The sequence below is a fragment of the Nerophis ophidion genome, linkage group LG25, assembly GCF_033978795.1.
Source record: "Nerophis ophidion isolate RoL-2023_Sa linkage group LG25, RoL_Noph_v1.0, whole genome shotgun sequence".
In the NCBI taxonomy this organism is placed as follows: Eukaryota; Metazoa; Chordata; class Actinopteri; order Syngnathiformes; family Syngnathidae; genus Nerophis; species Nerophis ophidion.
In genome coordinates this window covers 16,601,427-16,620,950 of record NC_084635.1, presented here as the reverse complement: position 1 = coordinate 16,620,950, position 19,524 = coordinate 16,601,427, and the positions used below count along the sequence as shown (strand labels likewise).

At 36.8% G+C, this 19,524-nt stretch overlaps 1 protein-coding gene across 5 annotated transcripts in view; it reads left to right on the top strand.

Annotated features, from left to right (window-relative positions):
- Positions 1-19,253, top strand: part of uacab (uveal autoantigen with coiled-coil domains and ankyrin repeats b) — a 91,401-nt gene extending 72,148 nt beyond the window's left edge. For 3 of the 5 annotated variants that reach the window (XM_061887049.1, XM_061887052.1, XM_061887051.1), the window contains exons 8-19: positions 2,481-2,662; positions 3,013-3,050; positions 3,371-3,427; positions 5,857-5,964; positions 6,078-6,110; positions 11,275-11,364; positions 11,501-11,531; positions 11,763-11,812; positions 11,990-14,680; positions 14,752-14,904; positions 15,166-15,231; positions 16,426-19,253. In XM_061887049.1, the coding sequence (XP_061743033.1) occupies positions 2,481-2,662; positions 3,013-3,050; positions 3,371-3,427; positions 5,857-5,964; positions 6,078-6,110; positions 11,275-11,364; positions 11,501-11,531; positions 11,763-11,812; positions 11,990-14,680; positions 14,752-14,904; positions 15,166-15,231; positions 16,426-16,497 (3,571 nt within the window). In that variant the 3' untranslated portion in view covers positions 16,498-19,253. The remainder of the gene's footprint in view (positions 1-2,480; positions 2,663-3,012; positions 3,051-3,370; positions 3,428-5,856; positions 5,965-6,077; positions 6,111-11,274; positions 11,365-11,500; positions 11,532-11,762; positions 11,813-11,989; positions 14,681-14,751; positions 14,905-15,165; positions 15,232-16,425) is intronic. The other 2 variants (XM_061887050.1, XM_061887053.1) reach the window with 2 other exon arrangements.
- Positions 19,254-19,524: the final 271 nt, after the last annotated feature.

Sequence of the window (19,524 nt, the reverse complement as noted above, 5' to 3'; positions counted from 1 at the left end):
CCAATAAACACACTTGTATTTTAGTGAAGTCATCAGCTATAGGCTACTAGGAGCTAGCAACTTCACAGCAGCTTAGCACACAAAGCAAACACAATAGGTGGACTTAATTGAGCAATATTGCAGTCTAAAACAGCACATTTGTCAAATGATTATAGTTGCATATTACTTACAAATACAAAGTCTCCAAGGCAGAAACATATTAGAAAGTATTCAGTAGCAAACGTGTCCGCATCAAGCAACTTACTGCCTCATGGATTATATTGGCTACTAAGTAGCACCAAAAAAGTAAGGGCCGTATAACTCGGCTGGTAGAGCAGCCGTGCCTGCAACTTGAGGGTTGCAGGTTCAATCCCCGCTTCTGCCATCCTAGTCACTGCCGTTGTTTCCTTGGGCGAAACACTTTACCCACCTGCTCCCAGTGCCACCCACACTGGTTTAAAAATAAATAAATAAAAAAAATCTAACTTAGATTTTAGGTTTCACTATGTAAAGCGCTTTGAGTCACTAGAAAAAAGCGCTTTTTGAATATAATTCACTTCACTTCACTTCACCAAAAAAGTAATTACCAGTTTACTTCTATTTAAAGGGAAACTGCACTTTTTTTGGAATTTTGCCTATCGTTCACAACCCTTATGAAAGACGAGAACATTTTTTATTTGTTTTATTCTTTTGCATCCTAACATATAGAAATTGTCTCGTTCTTGGTGGCTCGCAATGCAGCTAATGGGAGCAATCCAATCTACCTCTAAATCAGTTTAAAATGCATTCAAAAACCGTCAAAAATACTTAATTTATGTTCCGTAACCTGTTTAATAACCAAGCAGTAGCGACATTGTTATTGTAAGAGCACACTTATTTTCTATTTTACTAACACATAGGCACGCTACGGTATTAGCCGTAAAAGTTAAGTACGGAAAGAGATAAGCTAGCTTCTACGTCTGCACCGGAACGCGTTTGAGTATGTAATGTACAACACTGCGATAGAACACCAATTTGTACTGACTGAAAAAATTGGCCCTAGTGGGTGAATGTTATCTGTCTATCAGTTTTAGGCCTGTGATGAGGTGGCGACTTGTCCAGGGTTGCCAGATTGTAGCTGAGATAGACTCCAGCGACCCCGAAAGGGATAAGCAGTAGAAGATGGATGAATGAAAAACATGAACAATTGTGTAGCCCACATTTCATGTTTATTTGGTAGCCCACACGTCATGTTTTTTTGGTAGCCTTCATTTCATGTTTTGTTTCTACACAGCTCGCTCGACAGCATATGCACTGTAGTGTACGGTGATGTGCTGCATGTATAATGATCAATAGTATAGTGACTTAGTTGCTGCGGATGTTTCCAGTTGATTTGGGTAAGCGATCCATTAATTCTGCATTGCTTGGCTCGAAGTTCCAAATTTGCGGCGTGATCATGTCGCACTCTCTCGGCTTTTGTGCCCTCCAACGTTTCGGCCTCTTATTTGTGCTCGCTTTTTTAAGCAGCAGTTCATCCTCCATATACGTAGTTTCAAAAAGATAAAGTTGTGAATCCTCATTTGTCCAAAAATATTTGTCTTCGTTGTCTCTTACCTGGTCTGCCATGACACTTGCGTTTGATTCCGGGGGTTGGAACAAATATGTTGCAGGAAGTCGGAAGTGCACTGCTAAGGAAACGAATAAAATGCGGCAAATAATTTTTTCCGGCTGTGCATAAAATGACCAAACTTCGGTAAATATTGTACATATTACACATTGTTATGATGTTGTCTGTTATGACAAATAAATGTAGACTTGCAGTTGTGTATATATAAGGTTCATTTGAAGGTGACTCCCATTAGCTGTATCTTTTAAGTGTTAATTTAACATTTATAAAATTAAATAAAATAAAAAAAGACCTGTGTGATTGTTTCTTATGATTGTGAACAGGCAAAAAAAAAAGAAGAAAAAAAAGTGCAGTTCCCCTTTAAGACAGCATAAGTCTGTCTTAAGGTTAATAATAAATAGGTTAGTGTTTATCGAAGCTTACATTGTTCTGAGTAATTTCAATAATTCAAAGTTTTTTCAACATTCCACACTGCAACATAATAAAAAGTATGTACTATGATTCGTGCTGATACCGTATTGGATTAATATCTCTATCAGCCAATATTCTTATATCGTTCTCGTATTGGAAGTGAAAGAGTTGTATCGGGACACCCCAAAGTATGACTTTCTTTTTTAATAACTAAAAATGCTTGGAATATCTTGTTGAATGATCAGATAATAATTAGGTTTAGAAGATATGCAATTACATATAAATATTTTTCTCTGGCAAAATTAAAAGAACAATACACTTAGCAATATAGAAGGAATGCTTTATTGAAGCGCATTATTTTTGTGATTTCACGGGCCATATAAAATAAAGTGGTAGGCTTTTGAGTTTGAGACTCTTTGTTTTACAGTTTATGTTTATATTTCATCTTATTGCAACACATCCTCTTTTTTTCCCCCAACCTTAGAACGGCGCTCATTCTCGGATGTGAGTATGGTTGCAAGGACGCAGTGGAAGTGTTGTTAAAGAATGGAGCCGATGTCAAGGAGATGGACAGCTTGGGCCATGATGCTTTCCACTATGCTCGCCTCAGTAAGAACCACGAGCTTGTTGCATTGATTAAAGTCTGCCTCGACAAAGCCACAAGAGGTGAGAATGCCATTTTTGTCAGAGACTAAATATACGACTCCCACACAAATAAAAATGAAAAGTCAAATATGTTTAAAGTCTCCTTCCTGATAGACTTGTCCGAAGATTTATGTGTATCTCTATTACATACAGGAATTGGGTGTGAAATATGTGGAATTCTGTTCCATTTGCAGCAACACATTAGTTTAACAACTTTAACATATAAAAAAGGGCCTATTTCATCATCATACTGAGCCTGTTTTGTAAACATTGTGTGCTCATATTATGTTCTTGTTTAGTAGCATTAACACTCTTTGATTATTTTGTCATTTTAAGAATTAGTCATTGTGAAATTCTGTTTCTATTTACAGAAAAAGAGGCTGCAAAAATAGAACAGTGGAAGCGACAGGTATGGCATAATTCGATATTTTTCTTTTCTACTTCCCATCATATTTCAGAAGCATTATTACAGTATTACCAGTTTGGTAAAACAAAATCAATTTTTATGTCCTCATTATGTTTTTCTCAAATGCCACTATGGTGATGTATAGTGGCATTTAATGGCAACATTCATGACAAAACATTAAACATTACAGAGATTTTTGCACATTGTTATTCTTAACTTGTCTTTGAAAATGGACTGTTCATTGTTGCTTGTATGTTCTAAGGAGTGTTTCAGTTCCATTGATTTCCTCTAGCCCATTTTTAGAATGTTTGTGTTGTCCTCAGCAGTCGGTGGAGCGCTCAGACTCCATGGAGTCTAACAGAAAGGATCACATGATAAAGGTAGGCATTAGCTCTTCTGACAAGACGCACATTCACAAATTTGTTTAGACCCTCTAGGATTTTGTGATGTTGCAATTAGGCCAATTTAACCATTAACTACACATTTTACGTGGCCGTGCAGCTATTTCCAGTCCACGCTTTCGCCCACATTCTGGCCAATCACTCCTCATTTCGCCTGTCGGATTTGTCCATGACGTACTGCCAAACTCAGGGGTTCTTAATCTTTTTGACCGTGGGACCCCACTTTTCCAGTACAGAGGGCCTGAGGCTGAGTTAGTGATCTTACTCTTTATTTTAATCATTATCAATGATTATATCTAGACTACTTACAGTTCAACAGGATACATTTTATTGTATGATATGAACGCATGTGGTAATCCCAAAGATTATTATCGAGTTTAGGTTAGGTTAGGTTGATTACAAAAATAACTACTTACCAAGTATACTGCAAAAGAAGAGATTCATAACAACTGAGTAAAAGTCAATGTACATACAATTACAGTGATAAAATAATTACATTAAAACTAAATTAATAATAATATGTTGCTGACATAAACTGTCAAAATTAAGTGCAAATGAAATTACAACATATTTTTTGCGCTTAAGAAACTTTTCAAAGACTTTAGCTCAAGACTTATTTTTTGTCATTGTCATTACTGCTACAAGTGGTGTAAAAGTATATTACTACTGAGTACCATTGCAGCCCACACGGACCACAGTTGAGAAACAGATATTTTTGGCGGCCCTTTAGGTGCTCTCAATAACCAACGAAAAATTGCAGTAGTTCAGGTTCAACAGTTTCCCATTATTCTCAACGAAAGCGGGGGTAAATTACATGCAGTGTGATAACATTTGAACAAAGGTTTGCAACCGATTAGCACTTTTTTTAACTGGTCAACATGGGCGTAGTACTATCTGTAGCCCGTAAAGTCAGATCTTCAAAAGAAAAGCACGCCGGTAAAATAACATGGTTGCACCACTGTTAGATGAGTTAAAATGCAAGAAGATGGAAAAAGAGCCGCAAAGATCTATTGATTAGGATAGGCTCCAGCCCCCTTGCGACCCAGAGTGGGACAAGCAGTAGAAAATGGATGAATGGAATTTGATTAATAGTTTAATTAATAAAAAGTCTGCAAGACTGATCAAATAGATTGCAAATTATAGTACGCCTATAGTGATATAGGTCGTGATGTGGCCTGTGTATGTGTGGTGGGATTAGCAGAATGCCAAGAAAGATGACTCGGCATCACGGTGGAAAGAGAGCAAAAGGCCCAATGAAGACGAGGGAGAGGTTTTGTGATTGTTCATACTGAAAAAGACAGACATTTGAAATGTTTGCACTGTCAAAAATTGGTGCTGGCTTTTTACAATAGCACTATGTCGATAATGCATCATGTTACCAGAAAGCATCAGTCACATTTAATAGCATAAACAAGCTAAACACCTATTTTGGCAGCTAAAGCCATATTATATGTATGACCTTGTGTAACAAATGTTTTATTTAAACATGTTAACATGTGTTAAAATGTTAAATACATTGTCACCAAATGTATTATACTAAATCGGAGAGTCTTTTAGATTTTTCTGGTTCTTTATTATCTATTACCTGGTTTTAGGCTATACAGTTATATTTTTTTATAAAGAAGTAATTCATAGTAGTATAGCTCCTGTAGAAATAAGTTCAATTTCAATGTTTTGTGCATTTATCCTTTGTTTATTTCAACTATTTTCCTTAAAACACACATTGCGGCTAGAAAGTGTTTTATTCGATTCCTCGATTTATTTGACAAATTAATCAAAAGATTAATAATCAATACCTGCAGCCCTAGATTAAACATGGAACAGGCCACGGACGTAAGGTTCATGGAAGATTATGTTTCGTCCTGTAAAATAACACTGAAATGCTAAGTTGGACAACATCTACCATTTTCTTTTCTCACTTTAAACTGACTGAAGGCGAGAACCACTGCTGCTCACGGCTCCCCTCACCTCCCATGGGGTGATCAAGGGTGATTGGTCAAATATAGAGAATAATTTCACCACACCTCGTGTGTGTGTGACAATCATTAGTACTTTAACTTTAACAGAATGCTTGCCTTACCTACTGACTTACTGGTAAAACGGAGATACAACTCCCAACATACTGTATATGTTAAATGAATAAGATATTCTAAATACAAATACATTACTCAATGTGACCACACATTACAGTGTTACAAAGAACACTTAGAATATTGATAATACATTTGTAAAATCACAAGCTAATGTAAAAAGAAAAATAAATGAAACATTGCAACCTTTTCAAAAAGTTGAAACAAAACCGGGAATTTTTAGCCTCAAAACAAAAAAAATCAATCCTGGAGGGACACTTTTTTTCTTGAACACTTTAGTGACAGATCAATTTCATTTTGTGTGGCATTGTATTTCAGGACCTGGAAAGGCAAAAAGAGTCCCTGCAGGAAAGTCTCAGGAATTACCACCTTGAGCAGAGGGCGCTGCAAGATGAGGTCAACATGTTACGACAACAGCTCACACAGGTAACTTGAAGACGAATCTTACTCTATATACATATATATTCTGCCCATCTGTATGTGCAAAAGCTCTCACATGTCCCTCATTTGACTGTCAAAAAAATGTGTTCTACTTGCAGGACAAGAAGATTATAGAAGACACTCACAAGGAGGTATGAAACAAAAAATACCTGCATGTTATTTGGAAATATTGTTTTATGTGTTGACACAGATAGGGTTTTCACATACTTTTGATACCCGTTAAAACAAGTTGTATCTTGGACTTTAAGTGAAAACAAACCATTGAAATAGTTTCAAAGGGATATATAAGTAGAAATGATAAAGGTTTAAATACATCCTGTGTCATGCATTATGGGACAGTCAGATCACCTACAAAGTGAGATGTATAACGGTCAGCAACCAGTGTCTTGCGCAAAGCCAGGTAGGGAAGACTGTGACAACATTCTTTTTTAATGAAGAAAATCATTCAGCTTTATTCTAAGCTCTTTTTGTTAATAAAGACATTACATTCTGGTAAAATTGCTGCCATTTTAGCATCCTCACTTTCTGTGGCTGCCTTTGCTTGTAAACTTGTTAGTTTTTTATTTGGATTCCCATTTGCTGCAGAAAACGCTGCTGTGTGCAACAACTGATCTCAAAAAGCACATACTGTATGACATAACTATATATAACTATATATATATATATATATATATATATATATATATATATATATATATATATATATATATATATATATATATAATATATATAGAAATATATACTGTATACATATAAATATGTATGTGTGTGTATATATAAGTATATATGTGTGTGTGTGTGTGTGTATATATGTATATATATATATATATATATATATATGTATGTGTATATATATATATATATGTGTGTATATATATGTATGTATGTGTATATATATATATATGTGTATATATATATATATATGTATATATATATATATATATATATATGTATATATATGTATATATATATATATATATATATATATATATATATATATATATATATATATATATATATATATATATATATATATATATATATATATATATATATATATATATATATATATATATATATATATATATGTGTATATATGTGTATATATATATATATATATATATATATATATATATATATATATATATATATATATATATATATATATATATATATATCAAGTTATTTCATGGCTTCACGGTGGCAGAGGGGTTAGTGCATCTGCCTCACAATACGAAGGTCCTGCAGTCCTGGGTTCAAATCCAGGCTCGGGATCGTTCTGTGTGGAGTTTGCATGTTCTCCCCGTGAATGCGTGGGTTCCCTCCGGGTACTCCGGCTTCCTCCCACTTCCAAAGACATGCACCTGGGGATAGGTTGATTGGCAACACTAAAAAATTGGCCGTAGTGTGTGAATGTGAGTGTGAATGTTGTCTGTCTGTCTGTGTTGGCCCTGTGATAAGGTGGCGACTTGTCCAGGGTGTACACCGCCTTCCGCCCGATTGTAGCTGAGATAGGCGCCAGCGCCCCCCGCGACCCCGAAAGGGAATAAGCGGTAGAAATGGATGGATGGAAGTTATTTCATTAGGGATGTAACAATATCAAAATCTCATGGTACAATGTTATCATAGTATTAAGGCCACAGTACGAATTAAGTGGCAGTAATGTTTGAGTTAGACACACTTTCTGTGATTGAATATGCTAAAATCTTCCAATCATATTTATTACTACAAGTACATACATGTATTTTTAAGTGCAAATAATTGTGTAGGAACAGCCACTGTTTCAAGCAAATATTAGCACACACTTATAGTGGAGTATTTTTAAAGTGACAATGTAAACATCCAGTGTAAAACAGTAATGTACACTTTATTGTCTTGCAACCTTTACATTATTGGAAGCAGTGTCTTCCACAGTGGACATGATTATATCAATTTGAAAATGCTGTTCCTCAGAAAAATTAACTAACAGTTTAACTTTTAATAATGTAAGTACCTCACAAACTGACGTGCTTATCAAGTAGCTTTTTAGTTTACATGTACTTCCCCCAGTGAATGTTTTTTTGGTGATTTCCCTCAATGCTGTGCAGCGTAACCGGCTGGCTCTGTGTCACCTTGTAAACGCTAAAGAAAAAAGTGGTGTGCTTTGCAGAACGCAGACTTTTTTTTACATCCCCCAAAGAGGTTAGGTTTTCGCCAGGGTTTGTTTTTGTGTTTGTTTGCAACATAACTCAAACAGTTATGGAAAGATCTTGAAATTTGGAACAATACCTCATCTACTACGAACACACTTCATTTCCTACCGTTACACCCCTAATTTATAGTACATGAACGATAATAACATGCAAAATTACAATCCTCCCGTAGATCAAAATGACAGTCCCAAATATTAATACAATTATTATTGAATCATCATATAGGTATCTGCCCTTTGGAAGAACAGAATAGCATAGCGTAGTTTAACGCTTATGTAAAATAATAGATAATCAAATCATATAAACTTTGTATGCAATTTTTAATCTGAATGGGTTTTCTATCAGTTTGTATGGGAAGGAGATTCCATTCATATATTCCTCTACGAATAAATGTTGTTTTCTTGTAATTTCATTGGGGTTGTCCCGATACCAAAATTTAGGTATCAGTACCAAAATGTTTTTCCAAAATTTTTTGATACTTTTCGATACTTTTCGATACTTTTCAAAATAACTGGTGCCACAAAAAAAAAATCATTTTGGCCTCTCTTTTCTGAACAGTTTACAATACATAAAACAAATGTTTCCTATTTCACTTAAAGAACCGTTTTAGATTAAAATAAAGAAAATGAAATAAAACACATTAAACGCACAGGGCTTTTCTTTTTGCTCCCAAAGAACAATTTACAAGTGTAAATATCACATATACAGTATAGACTGCCGTAATATAGAATTAGGTTGGACAAGAATAGACTGCTTTATTGACATTGTATTACTGTACATGATTTATGATTAATGTTTGCCACTCTTGGTCTGTGCTTTAAGACAAATACAATCAATAGTAAATTCTAAAAATAATACTATGGCTAAAAGTACACATATAAGACATCCATTTTCTATCCGTTTCGGGGTCACTTGGGAAGCTGAAGTCAATGCATGTAGCAGGTAAAAATAAAAAATATATACATTGTTTAAGATTGTAGAAATTTGTTAACAAATTAAGTCATTTCATTTGCGTTAGTTTATATTACTAGGGTGGTTCTAACTGCGCTAATAACTTGCACTAAGCCAACCAGCTGTGTGCGCGTCTATTTAACGATGTGTGCGAAACTGATGTTAACTGCATTACCTGTTACTCTTTAAAGTGCTTGCACATATCTGACTTCTTGTTATTTAATTGTTTAGCTAAGTTTGAAACAAAGGTGATAATACTTTTGTTAGTTTTCAACTTTGGCGAGTCATGTTTTAAAGCACTGCTTTGCATCGCGGCGCTTCCATGTTTAAAGCGTCACCTTTATTGATAGTTTTGAAGCCCAAATACTTAGTTTTTGTCCATTCTTCCTGTACCTACTGTTTCTGCTTGTAAGCGCTTCATGTGTGCGTTTTAACACACTAAATAACATGCATCTGAGTTTTGTATGTCACCGACCAACAGCAGCATTCGAATGGAAAAAAATAATAACCAGTATTTTTCGAAGGCAGTATAGTATAATTTTTAAGTCATTAGCACAGTGGTACTTCATGAGTACAGGTAAACTGTACAACCTTAAATTTCATGTGAATTTATAAGCAGAAACATATTTGGTGGCATGATTACAATAAATTCTGATATACGTAAAGAGTTTTGGTCACAGAAACCGTTTGTACCTATGTTTTTGCAACATGTAATGTATTTTAGCTGCTTAGTTATATTCCTTAAAAGGGACCTTTTTTGCAATTATGTCAATTATTCACAATCCTTATGTGATACAAGCACACATACTGTATGTTTTTTGGTTTTTATGCATTCTAACTCGAAATATAGGCTTGCAAGATTCAGCTAACAATAGACTCAATGTGATTCGCTCTATTCCGCTTATAACCCACTCTAAAAAAAATTAACCTTTAAAAAACTCCAACAATGTTTTCTATACACGCTGTAAGTATATATGTAATTTAGTAACAGGCACATTCATAATAACATGTAATATTTACGTATTTTGCTCATTTTAATTATACGCCTGCACATAATTTTTTGCCGACTCATCACAAGGTCGTAATTTGTGATTCTTCAACAATAACAAATACTACTAATCATGGCAGACTTCATTAAAGCTAGCAACGACTACTAGGGGACAAGTGATGATCCAGAACCTTATATTTTTTAGCCTGAATTATACGGCGGATGAGAGACAAATTTTAGTAAGTGATTAATAAGCAGATCCAGCAAGTAGCACTATTGCTCCGTGCTAAACAGGAAATACAAACTGTGAACATGATAAACTTATTGCGTATTGTCTCCTCTCAGTGGGATGCTGACTGATGGGATGTATATATTTTCCATTTAGATGAAGAATTATTCATAATCCTCATGCAGGTTTAAAAAAAGGGTTGCCAACTGATTTCCTTTTCTGAGTTTCCCGCGATCTCAGAGTCCAAGTTGAATGGCAAAGTTGACCAACTTCTCGGTTTATGGCCACAACCTTTTACTTCCAGGTGGGAGGCATGATTTATAATCTGGAATTAACTTTGACCAACTCAGAGGCAATGCAGCAGCTCACCGGCTCAGTATGTCAATAGCTACATAAGCTAGTTTCTGTGATCGCGGTGCCGCGTTGGCGCTTATAACATTAAAATTTGCAAACACTTTATTAATATGCAGATTACAACATGTTAATGGAGTATTGTTTAGCGGATTTTGGAAGTTGTTTTTAGAGGGCTTTATAAGCGCAATAGTTTACTACCATTGGCTTCATTGTTAGCCAGCTCGTATTTATATTAGTCGTATATTACAAATTAGAATACATAAAAAAAAGAAAGACATATGTGCTATTGACGTACATGGGGATTGTGAATGATAGGAAAAAATTCCCCAAAAAGTAAAGTTCTCCTTTAAAATACACTGATGGCTTGTAGATAATCCCAGTGGCCGAAGCTGTAAAAAATTTAAGAGCATGGTCAGCTGGATTTTTTTCATTCAAATTTTTGTCTTAAAAGTCAATCTGTGTGAAGTCAGGTTTACATAGTAATCAATTTACCTTAACGCATGCAAATGCTAATTTGGAAATGGTTTCTATTAAACTCATTTTTGTTCTTTTTTTTTTTGTTGTTCTTTTCATTGTATCAGAAGGAGCAATTAAGGGTGTTACTTAGTGCCAAAGAACAAGAAGGGTCACGAGGCTTGGAGACTGTCAAGGTCCAGCTCAAAAGCACTATGGTCTGTGGCTGTATACAGATCATTTGATGTCCTATTATAGGAAGCTATTATACACTACATTTGCTCAGATGTTGTGTAAGCATTTAATAATCATAATTATCATGTGCATCTGCTAAAATGGTATTGTTTTTTTCAGGGGGACTACATGGGCCAGTCAGTGATAAAAGGTTGACTTGGGTTCCTCTTCTATTATATAGTAAAATTACAATGTCTGATGAAAACCATGTATCTCTAAATGTTTTTATTTTAGTGTTTTTAACACATGACCTAAAACAAGGATTTTTTCCCCTAATAAAAATAAAGATACATGCTTTTCATGTGGCAGCAACAATATTTGACCAATTAAGATTTACTTGCAAAAGACCTGAGATTAAATGTTGTTTGTACTTTTTTTGCAGGCAAAGAGAACGTTTTGGTCAAACAAGCATATAGCTTGGATTTGGATCAGGTAGTCTTTATTTGCTATTTTCTGTCAGCATACACGCCATCAGTACTTTAAAAAAAATGATAATAGATATATCCATCAGGAAAAAAACATTACAAAACCCCTATATATGTTCCATAACTCACAACTACAACATTTTTTTTCAATCAAGTCTTTAGTAATTTGTGTGTATTTCTGCAGAAACTCCAGAATCCTGCCATGTCACGTTCACTGACTAGACCATCAGAGAAGGGTCTCTCTGGTGAGCCTGACATTCTCCGACATGAGCTTGAACTGCTCAGAAGAAAACAGCAAGCGACCGAGGAGGACAGGGCCCGACTTCATTCTGCTCTAAGTCGAAAAAACCGAGAATGCCAAGAACTTGTTCAGAGCAGAGACCTTGTCCAGAAACAGGCTGACCAGCAAGTTCAAGAACTAGAGGATGCCTTGGGGGACGTCCAAAAGAGAATGCTTGATTCGGAATGCAAGGTTAAACAGTTGCAGGCCCATGTGGTTGCAGTAAAGGAGCATTTAGGAGGCCAAGCCACAGAAGAGCTGCGTGCCCAGCTTCAAGATATCAAGGCCAAGTACGAAGGCGCATCAGCTGAGGTGGGCCGAGTTCGTAATCGCCTCAAACAGAGTGAAAAGGCTTTGGAGGAGTACAAGAACAGTGAAAGCCAGCTAGCAACTGAGGCTGAAAGGTTAAACGAAGAACTTGGGGCCGTAACCACACAGAGAGATGAACTTGCAGAAACTGTCCTCGAAATGGAAACTCAATTGAAGGAAACCAAGTCCAAGCAAGACAGTGTGGTGCCTGCTGAGAAATTTGACAACATGAAAAACCTGCTCACCAATGCGGTCGATGAAAAGGAACGACAGCTTGCTGAACTTAGAGATGACTATGATCGTGTCCTAGAGGAGGTGGCGCAGCTCAATCAAAAGTTAGATAATCCCACTCAGAGTGAAACGGGGGTAATGTTCTCTGAAGAACAACAAAGGATACTGGCTGCCCTGGAAGAGCAGAACGTCTCGCTGAAAAGGAAACTACATGACGTCACGGCTAAAAGCCAGGCACTCATAAATGAGATGGAGGACACTGAGGAAGAGAGAGAGATACTGCAAGAAAAGCTGGAAGACCTGAACAACAAACTCGAGACCGAATTCATACCCATCAAGCAACACGAGGAAGCTCGGATGGTCATGGTAACAGCTGTGGAGGAACTGGAGGACAAACTGGTGGAAGCCAGCGAACGCTTCGGAAAAGCAGAGGCCCAGGTCCAACAGCTTCAGACTGAGAGGGTGACGCTCCATGAGAATATCAACAGTCTACAAAGTACCACTGAGAAACAGCAAAGTGAAATGGAATCCCTGCAAAGGGACAAGGCTGAGCTGAAGAAGGAGCTTGAACTTTTACTGACAACATGTGAAGACCGAGACAAGGAGTGTGAGCAGCTCACAGCAAAGAGTCATACTCTGAAACAGAGCCTTGAGGGAGAATATGTGCCAAGACACCAGCATGATCAACTGATGATGGAGTTAACTGCCACTTTAGAGAGGGTCAAAGCTGAGATGGCAGATTTGGAGTGCAAAGATAAAGAAAATCAAAAGGAATTAAAGTATGTGATAGAAGGTAAAGCCAAGTTGCAAGAAAAGTTGGAAAATGTACTGTTGGAGAGGGAAAACGACTATATAAGTTTAAAGGACCACAAATGTGTCACAGAAAAGTTGGGTGCTGCTGTGGTGGAGGCAGAGAACAGAGCAAACCAACTGTCAGAAATGCATGTGACAGCACAGAAGGAAAATGTGACAATGACTCAAGAGCTAGAAGCTCAGAAGAAAGAACTTGATACTATACAGCAAGCCATTCAGTCCAAGTTCATCCCTCTGACAGCTGCTGAGGAAAGAGAACATGCCTACATTTGCCAAGTAAAAGAGATGAAAGTCAGACTATTGGAGATGGAGGCGAAGTATAATGAAGAGAAGTCTGACAGAGAGAACAACAGGCTGGAGAAAGAGAAACTGAAAGTTGAGATTGAAACTGTTCAGCAAAGACTGGACACCGCTCTTGTCACTGGTGAAAAGAACAAGGAATGTGAAGATGAGTTTAAGGGCCGCTACGAGGAGGTATCACTGAAGTTGGCCAGTCTGGAGGAGAAGCACAACAAGGTAAATCTTCAGAAAATTGAGCTTGAAGCCCAGAATGCTCTGTGCAACACTCAAATCCAGAATCTCCAGGATCGTCTGAAATCTGAGTTGACTCGGATTTCAACGTATGACACAGAACTCAGGGCCCTTAATGATGCCATGCAGCAAGCCCAGGCGGATTGCAAGAAAGCACGAGATGCTCAACAGTTGGAAGCTCAGAAGGTTGGTGTCCTGCAGAAGGAAGTTCAGGAACTCCGCAGAGAACAGGCTTCTCTGCTGCAGCAACACACCAAGGCCAAGGAAGCCCTGGAGGCTGAAGTCACAGAGCTACAGATGGCGCTCCGAGAAGAAGAGGAGAGCAGTGGCCAGAGAGCCGAGGATGTTTCAGCACTGCAATCTGAGCTTCTTCAGGCCACTCAAGCGCTTGACGAGGGTCGCTCCAAGGAAAGTCAAATGACCCAGTTGAGAAAAGAGAAGCAGCTTCTTGAGGAGGAAGCTGCTAATCTCAGTAACAAGCTCTTTAGCTTAACGGAAGAATGTAAAGAAGTCCACCGGGAGGCAACTCAGGCAAGGGAGGGGGAGAGCAAAGCCAGGAGAGAGATGGAGGTTGTCCACAAGAAGGGACAAGCCATTGAAAGAGAAATAATGGAGCTGAAAGAGCGCTATGATGAGTCACTCGGCACCATCGGGAATCTTCAAAAGAGGATTCAGACATCATCTCAGCTGACTGAATCCAAAGACAAGAAGGTACACATTATTAAAGCACCTTTTATGCCTATTCCCTTTTTATGTTCTCTTAATGGTTCTTCTCGGATCAGATCACAGAGTTGCTGATAGACGTAGAGCGACTAAAACAAGCACTGAATGGGTTGTCCCAGTTGGCGTACACAAGCAACGCTCCTAATAAAAGGCAGATGCAGCATATTGATGCCCTACAGGTCCAGATCAAGAACCTACAGCAACAGCTGGCTGTGAGTGGACACACACGACAAATTAAAGTACTGTAGATACCACACAGGACACGGTCAATAAGCCACTCTTTGACATTGACCGGCCTATTGCAGGATCTTCTATACTCTCTATTCCATGGTTACCAGATCCAAAACAGTTGACTTTTACTTGAACAACAATAAATATAATCTAATGCATTTTATAATGTGCTGGCTGGAGTAAAATCTGGGTTTGCGAGCTGCGCTTAATATCATCCTTCTGTCTGTTTTTTGTTCATAAAGGATGCTGAGAGACAACACAGGGAGGTGGTTTCCATTTATCGAACTCATCTCCTCAGTGCAGCGCAGGTTAGTTCACATTACCTGTTTCTGGTTTCTTTGTTGGAACTCTGGTGACAGTGGCGGTTTGAGACATCTTTGAGCACCTCGCCACAATCATTTATTCCATATCTTAGTTGTATATTATATAGTTGACAAGTTACTAAGAAACCACCAGTGGTTATATTACAATAGCTACCAAGTAACATGAGCTTATTTTATTGCATCAATATGACACATATAAATTGATGACATCTCTATAAATTGTGCCTATTAATTATTTTGTTTTTCTATCTTATTTTTATATTTTGCACACAATGGCTTTGACTTTTGAGACTTAATCATCATCCCTCACCCTTGACACCTCAACGAGCTGTCAAAGCTAAAACTAACATTTAAATAAATAAATAAATACATTTATTTAACATTTTCATAGTGCAATAACATGATTGAGAATTCTGCCCTGCGCTATATTCCAATATTTTCCATCAATCCATTTTCTACCGCTTATTCCCTTTTTGGGATCGCGGGGGGCGTTGGCTACAATCGGGCGGAAGGCTGTGTACACCCTGGACAAGTTGCCTCTCATCGCATTATATGATATTAAAAACGCAATGTGTTTCACTTTTAAGCAATTTTATTTGTAATGTATCGTTTTAACTTCTGATTACCCGGAGGGCTGAGGCCCGGTGATGAACTTACTCCCAGCTGTATGGGGCCCTACCTGTAGAGGGCACCTATGGGACATGCCAGGAAATAAATAAACATGAATTTTAGTGTCTAACTATATGAAATACAGACACTATAGAATAGTTAAAAATATCAGTTGATGTAATCAGCAAACCCCCATGTCCCCTAAGTCAATTTTGAACTAATAATACAGTGTCCCCCTCATCATTGTATGGTTCTCTTACTGCAGTCTCAGTAAATAATAGATTTGAACATAACTTTGAGTACCCATTGAAGTTTTATGGTAAAACAATGTTCGTTTTAGAGTATGAAGTGTTTTAAGTGTTTTTAACTGTGTGTAAAAGGCTTCTAAAGATATAATCATATAAAATAAATAGCCCTACTTTGCGGAAATTCATCCATAGTGATGGGTTTGGAACGTACCTCCCACAATAATCGAGGGTACACTTTTTATATAAAAATCTGTACATATTGTAGTAGTTACAATGAAGGTTTAGAGTACAGAATCATTCTAAAGTTGTATTTTCTTTGTAGGGCCACATGGATGAGGATGTCCAAGCCGCTTTGCTCCAGATCATCCGCATGAGACAAGAGTTTGTGTGTTAAATCTTTCTTCAGAATAATACGAGGCAACCTGCAGACTCAAATTCATCATTCTCACATCCTTGCCATACAGTCATGCTTCCAATGTATCATCCAGACAGTAATTAGTCTAACAGACTGTTATTTACATCATTTTATAGTCGTTCCATAACTTCAAACTGAGTATTGAGGCAGATTAACTGTAGCATGTAGAGACACTGCTAACTGTGGACGAACATTTAAATCTACAACACTACATTAGGTCAAAATCACAACTATGAAACTTAATTGATGAACTTAAATTGGAATCATTTGACTAATTGCTGTAGATAATTTTTACTGCAAACTCTTTCTTTCTTCTGACCACTTCTCACATTCCAACTCTACAGTCATCCTTCAAATGGGATGTTTGTTCTCTGATTCACAGTCAAACTGCATATATACTCACATATTTAAAGTATATATAAAACATAAATTATACACAATATTTATGTATGTATGTACATACGTATATATTTATATATATATCTTAATTTATATATATATATATATATATATATATATATATATATATATATATATATATATATATATATATATATATAAGCTGGATCCTCTTATATTTGCAGCTAATGTCTTAGAAAGAAGCCTCGCGGACAAAATGTTTCAAATCAATAAGTGTGTGCTTTTTGAAGTGCCAAATAGGACATTTTGGGAAAAACATCAAAGGTAAAACGTATGTCCTGTATAGTCAGAAGATGGATTTTTAAGTGCAATTATTTACACATCTTCCAAAAAGTTAGGGATATTTGGATTCTGGGTGAAATTTCAGGATGAAGCTCAAATGCACTTAAAAGCAGTGGTCCGCAGCGATACCGAAGGGGGGGGGGAAATTTCGGTTGATTAGGTCTTTAAAAATGTATATATTTCTTAATACTCCCTGTGATTTTTCCACATATATTAATTACTTTTATTACACATTAACATTGATCCAACACACTGTAGTATAGTTTAGAAACGGCAGTGGAATGGGCACCGTATGGTTTCACATCTCATTGCACATAACTGTGTTGTATTCAAGGTACCCTGATTAAAGTTCGAAACAGGGGCTTAACGAGTTTTTTAAAACTTTAACGCCAAGTAGATAAATTAATAATAATGATTATAATGATAATGTATTATTATCAATATCCACTGATTAACATTCTGCAATCAGCTTACCTCTACTTTTTCACTATAAAGTAAAGAAAAACTTTACTTTGCTGGTTTAAAACAAAACATGAATAAAAAAGATAGCGATTAGCACGCTAATTGCCAGCTACCTATTAGCGGTGCCATACTATTTATTAGAATCACTTATTATTGCACAAAAAGCAGGTATCTTTAGGACCAGTTCAATGTATAGCATAGTTTTAAACAGGCTGGAGATCCTTAGCCTGGAAAACGTTGAAGATCTCTGCTTAGAGGTGAACTTAATTTGACCTTTTCTAAACTGTTTCCAACTGTTCAATGTTTCACTACGTTTTACACAACTTACCCTTCTCTAACAACGCACTGAACTGCAAAATTCACAACAGGTGTGATCTCATTGTAGATCGATACTGTATATGTCTTAAATCAGCTAAAATTTAAATGAAAAAATTAACTATCGTTTACATTTTGACACCAAGACCACACCTAACGATGGATTAAAAGTTTCAAACTGATTGTGTTTAGAGGGACATAGCCACGGAGCTTAGAGTGTCATTAGTGTCAATGCAACATTTATACGTAGAGACTGGGATTTTGCCGTAGATTTCCTTGTTGGAGAACAGGAAGTTGTGTAAAAAATTGTGAAACATTTGGACATTTGCCTTCAAGAGTTAAGAGGTCTATTTAAGTTCACGATCTAATAAGCCTCATCCTGGATTTCACCCTAAATCTGAACATCCCCAACTTTTTATGAGTATGTATTTATGTTGCTCCAAAGACATGGTCCACATCTGAAATGATCATTTTGGTCGCGAGTCACGACTGTGCTTCATTGAGCAGAGATTTCATTTCACTTTCACACTGGTTGGTTGGTTGTTGTGTTCTGCTGGATTTGAGTCCTGAAGGTTTTGAGAAAAAGAGCCCTCTTGCTGTGTCCTTAAGTTTGCGGTGGCTGGTGGTGGTCTCTTTGTTGGAACCTGAGTGTCCTCTAGTGGTCAGACTTGGCAGGCCAAGTTGATAGAATTTGTCAGGTGCAGCGTGGCCCAGGGGGTATGTATGCACATTGTGGAAACTGCATACTTGAAAACTTAAACTATTCAGAGGAATCTTGCAGCTGTCAAGACAAATTTAAAAACAAAATTGTTTTTAAAAAAGTATTAACCCCTGAGCCACCTGTGTGTGTTGTGATTGTGGAGCAAGTCTCTCGTGCCTTTTCACTGACTTTTTTTCATTGCTTTGTACTACTTTGATTACTGGACTTTAAAGTGTGACAGTTGTAACATTCAGCAGGTCTGGAAGTAGAAGAATAGAGCAGATCCCCCTCCAACTTATGTTTTAGTTGACCTAAAAATGTGTTAAATGAAGCACTCCTGTCTTTTCCTTTGAGCTAACACACTTAACAAAATGCTTGTTGCGCTCTGTTTTTATACTTTGGCCAAATTTCTGCAGATAATTGGAATTTACTGATGTTTCTGCAAGGAAAACAAATATTTCTACCCCTCAACTGTTAATCTAAAGTCTCGACTAAAAGATATTTGTGTTTGTGAGTCACTCTGAATCAATAAAAGTGCCTAACATAGAAACTATAATATTGTTTGGTCCATTTTTTCGCAGTTTGCTACACTAGCTAACTATCGATCCTTGTGTTTTCAACTCCTGTTGCCTTGTTTCTAGCAAATTAATGCTGCTTTAAGAAGTTGTGTCACAACAGAGATTTTCAATTTCAACAGTACAGCAAACTTCAGTATATGAGTGCTGCTTTAAATCAACAGCCGGTTATTATGCAAACACATCAGTTTACAGTACTGGGCTTTTATGTTATCAACCAAGCCCCCAGACCAAGATGTTTCATTTGTTGTA